Genomic DNA, 8,077 nt, shown 5'->3' on the forward strand with positions numbered 1-8,077 from the left:
TCGATTTTTACAAAGCTCATCGGTCTGAAAAAGCGAGGTGTGCTGTGATTGGCCAGCTATCCAGTGCGTTATGATTGGCCGAATACCTCAAGCGTGTGACGGAAATGTTACGTCCCTTACCATATTGTGATGCCTGCGGCAACCACATGTGACGACCCGCTGGACTCCGCTTCGTCCACAGTGAAAGCCGATCCGGCGCGAAGTTGATGTATTTCCTCAGCGACCAGCACAGATCAGCTCCAGGCATGACGACGCTTTCACAACGAAGCACACAGGGTCTTTTTACGACATGGCGGCGGAAACAACAAAACTACAGCGAATATAAAAGTTACGCCTTCTTTCTTTGCGTGAACATTTGGGCGGCATTATGCAAATCTTCCCACATTGTGACGTAGACATGTGGGGGCATGTATAGTGACATAGGTATGTGGGGGCGTGTTAGAACGAGCCGTTTTAGGCAGGCGTGGCTGACTCTTAACTTTTATAAAGAATATCTCTTTGGATTTGAAACTTTAGTCTTTGCAACTTTACAGATTTTCTTTATGCACCAAGAGCTTGTAACACTCCAAAGAGAAAGGAAAAATTGAAATCGCATCATATGACCCCTTTAAAAAGAAGACAAGAACCAAGTATGAAAAAACGTTGATAGTAATATGGATGAGGATTTTAATTCTTTTGAGTTAAAAATATCCATTAAAAATTCAAAGAATACAACGCCAGGGAGAGACATGATATGTTAAAAAATTTACCAGACGTAGCCATTAAAGCATTATTGGATTTATATAATCATATATGGAATGAAGGCACCTTACCCAAAGATTGGAAAAGTGCAATAGTGATATCAGTAGTGAAACCAGGTAAAGATGCAACACAATCTAATAGTTATAGGCCAATTGCTCTTACATCTACATTATGCAAGGTAATGGAGAAAATGATAGTAAGAAGGTTGAATTAGCTTTTGGAGAAAAAATAAATATTATCATCAGCTCAGAGTGGTTTTAGGAAGAAAAGATCTACAATGGATGCTGTGATATTCTTTGAAAATTATGTTAAAATAGCTCTATGAAATAATTTCTTGTTGCAGTTTTCTTTGACATTGAAAAGGCATATGACCCTTTATGCAGGGAGGGACTGTTAATTAAGTTAAATAAAATTGGAATAGGGGGGAGAATGTATAATTGGATATTAGATTTTTTGTTTGAGCGTACATTCCAGGTAAGAATAGGGGAAGAAATGTCAGCATCGTATGATATCCTGAATGGGACTCCACAAGGAAGTGTAATCAGTCCAATTTTATTTCATTTAATGATTATTGATTAATGATATATTTGAAAGAGTTAAACCAAGCATTGGGAAGGCATTATATGCAGATGATGGTGCAGTATGGAAAAGAGGGAGGAATTTAGGAATACAAGAATCAATAAATGAAGTTGAAAGGTGGTCAGTAGATTGGGGATTTAAGTTTTCGTTATCAAAAACGCAATGGTTTTTACAAAAAAAAAGAAAATGGAACAAATGACTCTGAAATTATATGACCAATTGTTAGAAAGAGTGACAAGAGTTCAAATATCTTGGATTAATCTTTGATGAGAAATTAACTTGGAAGAGACATATTAAGAAAATTGAAAAAAAATGCAAAGGAGTAATAAATTGCATGACTTCAATAGCTAAGTATGAATGGGGAGCAAGAAAAAGTGCACTGTTAAATGTATATCAAGCCGTAATACTTTAGTGCAGTGTATGGTGCTGCAGCAAAATCAGAATGAAAGAAACTGGATTTAGAATCTGCTGTGGAGCAATAAGGTCAACCCCTCTAGATGCTATCAGTACAATTATAGGATTGTAATTTGCTCAGATTCTTCGTCAGCTCTTAAAAGTATACTGTCGACAAAAACTGATAGTAGAAATGTATACATTACTGTACAGACAGAAAATAGAGGGTATAATTGTATACTTTTGTTGGGTACCGGCACATATCGGGATAGTAGGGAATGAAACAGCGGATAAATTAGCAAAAGAAGCATTCATGAAAAACTTGGTGGATGTTAAGGTACCTCTGGGAAGAAATGAGATAAAATCAGTAATTAACAGGAAAATAATAAGAATTATTATGGTATTATAATATTGTAAAATCATAGGGAAAAAAGAACAGTTTTATGGAAGGCACAGAAAAGAAGAAGTAATGATTTCTAGATTAAGGATGGGACACACAAGACTAAATTCAACACTTGCATTAATGGGGAAGCATGAAAATGGTATGTGTGATGAATCGGATGTTTTTGAAACAGTAGAGCATGTGCTTTTTAAATGTAGTAAATATGATGATCAGCGTAACAGTCTTTTTAGCAGTAAGGAACAGGCCAGTGAGCGTCGTGGATATTTAAGGTGGTTTTAACATTTTTAGAGCTTACAGGACTAGACCACATGATTTAGTGTTTGAGGATGAGGATGCTTCTGCCCATCTCGGAGGTTGAGGAGCACAGTGCGGAAGCTGGAGGAGCTGAACAAGCAGCGCCAGGTGAAGCTTGGGCTCTGATCCTCTGGGGTGGGTGGGGCCTTACAATTTAATTTTATTTTATTTTTTCTTGATAGCAATACAGATTCATATGGAAGCCCATTTCCGCAACTGAATAAAAAATAAAAAAGGTAATTGCGACTTTTTATATCACAATTCTGAAATTTTCTCTCATAATTTCGTGATACAAACTCACAATTCTGACTTTTTTTTCGCAGAATTGCGTGATATAAACTCGCAATTCTGAGAAATAGTCAGAATTGCGTGATATAAACTCACAATTCTGATTGTGATATGAGTTTATATATTGCAATTCTGACTTTATAATTTTATAATTGTGAGTTTATAATTGTGAGACTTTGTAACTGTGAGTTATAAAGTCAGAATTGTGAGATATAAACTCGCAATTCTGAGAACATATCAGTCCCCCCCCCCTCAAAATTGGACTTTTAACTCGAGTTTATATCACGCAATTCTGACTTCATAACTCGCAATTGTGAGTTTATATCACGCAATTCGGAGAAAAAAGTCAGAATTGTGAGTTTATACCTCGCAATTTTGACTTTATAACTCACAATTGCGAGTTTATGTCTCACAATTCTCTGGAAAAAAAAGTCAGAATTGTGAGATAAAAAGTCGCAATAACCTTTTTAAAAAAAATGTATTCAGTGGCGGAAACGGGCTTCCGCAAGATATACAGTAGGTGGCGGTAATACTCTTGAGGAGTGAACGGCCATTGAACAAAATGAAGAAGAAGAAGAAGAAGAAGTCCTCAACGCTCTCTGTCAGTCACATCCAGGCAGCTCAAGGCTAACGACCGTCGGAATGAAAATGCCGTCGTCTTTATTCAACATTGCCTTGGTTTCTTTTATACTGGTTTTTATTGCGTCGCATTTCGGAGAGGTGCTAGCCGATGGCAAAGGACGAGGTAAGAATGTCTATAAATTTAGACATTGGATCAAATAATCCCTATCAACGCTAGTCGAGCTAGACCACCGGCTTCTGACCCGGAACGCGGATCTAATGTAACGTTAACCCCCGATTGACCGAAATAAATCTCAGTAAGGCTAAATGTCTACTGCTAAAATACAATAGTATATCTCTTCCTGTATTAGTGAAAGAGTATGTTTTATTAAAGGTTGAGCTCATTATAAACCTCAGTTGATGGGATTTTGCGCCTCAATTAAGAATAGTGATCATAAATGATCAGATGTATTTAGATGTAAAATTATGCACTTTGACTGACGTGCCTCTGTCATGGCATTGTGTATTGGACGAAAGACTATGATGAGATCTCTGATCACAGGTGCATTGTTGCAGATCTCTTTGTTCTGTGGTTGTAGTCGTGGCTTGTTCCAACAGGTACACTTGTTCCTAACCGGATGTATCATGTTAAATATCTATAATGGACTTGTATGTGTATTCAAGGATTTGGGGACCATATTAACTGGAGGAGCCTTGAAGATGGGAAGACGGAGGCAGAAGCAAGGTACATATGGCGTAATCTTGGCCTTCAATATCCTTTGTAATGTTACTTTGTAACATTGTAGTTTAGGTATTTCTATAAAAGGTAGGCCTATGCCAGACTTTAACTTTAATTAACTGGTCAGGTTCAGGCACTTAACCCTATAAAGCCTGCTGTATCATATTTGAAAAACACATTTCAAAGGGCTTAACAGCATGATCAAAAATTTGCTAAAAAAAAAACAGTTGTACACAATCTACTACATGCCTCCTGTCATCTGATTGGTAGTTTAAACTTTTTAAAACAAATAAAAGGCATTTTACATGTGACATTTTAAATGTAATATGTATTTACTTATTTTTTGCTGTCAAGTCTTTACTGAGTTACTTACTAACACATATTGTTGGTAGACATAGAGTGGCAATATAGAGCATTATATGCATATTATGCAATTAGCTATACTGTAATATCTAATTGATTCACATTACAGTCTATTAGAATTTCATCTTACTTTTTCTCCCATGTATATATATCTATATTTGCACCATTTTTTTTTCTTTCCTCGAATATGAACTCCATATTCTCCTTTATTATACTATGTAAGCCATAAGAGCCCAGTGTATCAAATGTGATACTCAACAAAAGATTTTTTTAGATAGCTATTTAGTGTTTACAGGGTTCATTTTTTATTATTATTATTATTATTATAATTTGATTATTTACACAATGCAAGAAAATTACCAGGATCCCTAGCAGAATGGAATTATGTTAAGTGTTGTTCCATGAGGCACTGCGAGTTATCTTGTTGTTATCTTGAAACGTTTGCTTTTGAATGAATTGTTTTAAAAGTGATTTAACAAATGTAATTCTGATCTCGTTCCAGTGGACTCCCTCTGATGGTCATTATTCACAAGACTTGGTGTGGAGCCTGTAAAGGTATGATGCTGGTCTTTGGACAGTGTAGGATATATATATATATATGAATATCTGTCATAATTCACAATATTTTTTTATTATTATTATTATTATTTTTTAATATTGTTAAATACAAACAGTAATACTGTTATTTAAATTACTACAATTTAAAATTATATATACAGTGCTTAATTTGAGCCGGATCCTGTTCCGGAAAATGTCAGATTTTGGATTTTTGCATTCCGGTAATTGTTTTTAAGGATTCGGCATTAGATCGTGCGTGCGTGCATATGAGAGCGAGCGCAGGTTTATGTATTTGGAGGTTATTGGTCCTCAACATATTTTTGACCATGACCAGTCAGCTTTCTTAAGTTCAAACTTGCTCTCATTGATTGGTGCTTAGCCTACTGCTTATTGTATTGTGAGCAGCAGAACGTTTGGAGAGAGTGTAATAATACCAGAAATAATACCAAATAAAGTGAAATATTATAATGTATAAACACTATAAACATAGCTATACCTTAGTATAGCTCACTCTAAAACAAATCATATAAATGTAACGGTATTCAGAACAGAACAAGAATGAAATAAAAATATATAAACCTAAAGAAACCAAAACAAAGCGAAACTGAAAGTACCAGGCGTTACTGGGCTCACATAGGGCCTACCTCTTATTCGGCACAAATCCTAATGTTTCCATATTCGCATTGTATTTGAATGAAACTATTACTTATGTAGAGGCTTTGTACTTCACGCGCGTTCGTATATCGACAGTAATATCCTCTTCACATGAGCAAAAAATGTGCTTGGCATACAAAGTGGACCAGTTATACCACGGACTATTTAAATTGACTGGTGTAACCTTAAATATTTTTGGTTGACTGTATTTTATTTTGATAATGAACAGACTGCGATGTCAAGTTTGAGTTGCGAATATGTGGTGTGTGTGTGAGCGCGCGAGGCGCGATCGAACAGCTGAAGCATAAAATACATCATTTTTGGTCATACAGATAAGAGTAAGACATAATTCGAAAGCACAAAGTGTTTACTTTTACTTTTGCACCCTCAAAATAACAACAGAACATTTGTGATTTTGTAAAATAAAGCAAGGATGTAAAAAACCGTCTCACACGGCTCCGGGGGGTGAACAAAGTCCTCCTGTTGCGAATCGATACGTTTTTGTAAGAAAAATATCCATATTCAAAACGTAATAATCACTCTAATTTAACTTGCTCCAACAGTTGTACATGGAAGCAGTTCCGGGCTGATGAGGTATGAGGTCAGCGTTGCGCATGCGCCGGTGAGTCTCGTGAAAACCAACGTTTATATTTTTTGCATATTTATACCTATACTATGATTGAATTTTATTTTTATGAAAACAAATTTTGTTATTTTCAATGTATCTTAGATGTACATTTTCCTAAAATCATCCTGGCAACCCATTTTTGACCCAGGGTTTGAAGCTGTGCCCTAGTTAGGTTAATGCAGAAACTTTTATTTTATTTTTTTAATTAATGCTCAAAAATCAAGAACAGTACACAAAAAAACAATAATAACAAAAAATTAAGTAAAAACAAGTAAAGAAGAAGAAAAAAGGGGGGTGTTTAATACATTACAAACTGAAAAAATAAAATTGAGACCAAGAAGCTAAATCAGATTCACTACATAAAACTGGTTCCTTTTAGATTGTTCATACTCAATAAAACCCAATACTGCATCCTTCCAAAACAGAATACATTTATTATAAAAGTTACTCCTAATGAAACTTAAAACATCTTGCCAAAATGTCTTTGTAAATGGACAGTTCCAAAAGAGATGAACAGCCGTTTCAACAGAGTCATCACAAAAAGAGCAACTGGAGGAGATATCACTTTTGAATTTTTTCATGTAATGCTTTGTAGGATAGAACTTATGAATTATTTTGTAGGAAATCTCCTTTACTTTGTTAGTTAGTAAATAAGTATGAGGAAGCATCCATACTTTTTTCCAGCAGATGTTACCCACTGCATTATTCAAATAAGCAGTCACAGCTGGCAGAGTAATAATATTCTGCTGAAATAATGAACGGACTATCCTATTATTATTTTTGCATACATAATCTACCAACAAAAGTATCAACCAAATTAAGAGAAACCGGTGACAAAGGATGGGTACCTCTCAGTAAAGCAACAACAGCTGATGGGATAGACCCCATAACAATGGAAAATTATTTTGGAGAGACAGGAAATTGAAAGTGATCTAAAAATTCTTCATATGAAAATAACAACCCTTGAGAGTTCATTAACTGACTGATCAACAGTATGTTTTTATCAAACCAACTCTGAAAAAATATGGATTTATTTTTGTATAAAACATTACTGTTATTCCAAATAAAAAATCTATGGGGTGAAAAGTTGTGCTTGAATATTAGCGACCAAGCCAAGAGAACCTGACTATGGAAAGCAGATAATGTAGCCGGTAGTTTATCAATTTTATAGTTACACACAAGAAGAAAATCAAGTCCACCAAATTGAGAGAAAACATAATTGGGAATAAAGTTCCACAAAGACCCTGGGTTCTTTCTAAACTGTTTAAGCCAATTGATCTTGAAGGTGTAACTTAAAGTACTGAAATTCAAAAAATTAAGACCCCCTTTATCACATGTGTTCATTACAACAGATTTTCTAATATAATGTATTGAACGCTTACATAAAAAATTAAAAGAGTAGCTGGTCAATACTTTTACCTAATTTTGGGTCCAGACTAGGGCTGCATTATGACAAAAATCATACTTGTCGATTATTGCCTTGAAATTGTAATTGCGATTATTAATTACGATTATCACAATTTACACTGAATGATGTTTATACCATTGTTAGATGCAACTGCATGCCGTATTTTTATATGAAAATAAACAAGCTGAAAACACTCTTAACTGGAAAACTTTTAGTGCCTTTCTATAGTATTAAGCCTCAAATGTCAACTATACATCGGATTGGTTTCTTCTTTAAATTATAAAAAAAGTAAAAATATAAATGGTATTATAGTGGTATACTAAAACTAAAATTAAAACAATGGAAAAACCCTTAAGATGACATGTAGAAATAAAAAAAGCATCTTAAGCGTGCAGAATAACATAAGTGGACTTTGAACGATTAATTGCCGCTTCGAACGATTACGTAATTGTGACCTCCATAATTGTT

General features: G+C 34.7%; 1 protein-coding gene across 1 annotated transcript in view; it reads left to right on the forward strand.

The window, feature by feature from the left end:
• Positions 1 to 3,228: 3,228 nt before the first annotated feature.
• txndc12 (thioredoxin domain containing 12 (endoplasmic reticulum)) overlaps positions 3,229 to 8,077 on the forward strand; it is a 12,656-nt gene continuing 7,807 nt past the window's right edge. Inside the window, exons 1-3 of the mRNA XM_016512969.1 lie at positions 3,229 to 3,443; positions 3,944 to 4,004; positions 4,864 to 4,916. Of these exons, the coding sequence (XP_016368455.1) occupies positions 3,341 to 3,443; positions 3,944 to 4,004; positions 4,864 to 4,916 (217 nt within the window). The 5' untranslated portion in view covers positions 3,229 to 3,340. The remainder of the gene's footprint in view (positions 3,444 to 3,943; positions 4,005 to 4,863; positions 4,917 to 8,077) is intronic.

The sequence above is a fragment of the Sinocyclocheilus rhinocerous genome, unplaced genomic scaffold (assembly GCF_001515625.1).
Source record: "Sinocyclocheilus rhinocerous isolate Xijiao unplaced genomic scaffold, SAMN03320098_v1.1 scaffold1724, whole genome shotgun sequence".
In the NCBI taxonomy this organism is placed as follows: Eukaryota; Metazoa; Chordata; class Actinopteri; order Cypriniformes; family Cyprinidae; genus Sinocyclocheilus; species Sinocyclocheilus rhinocerous.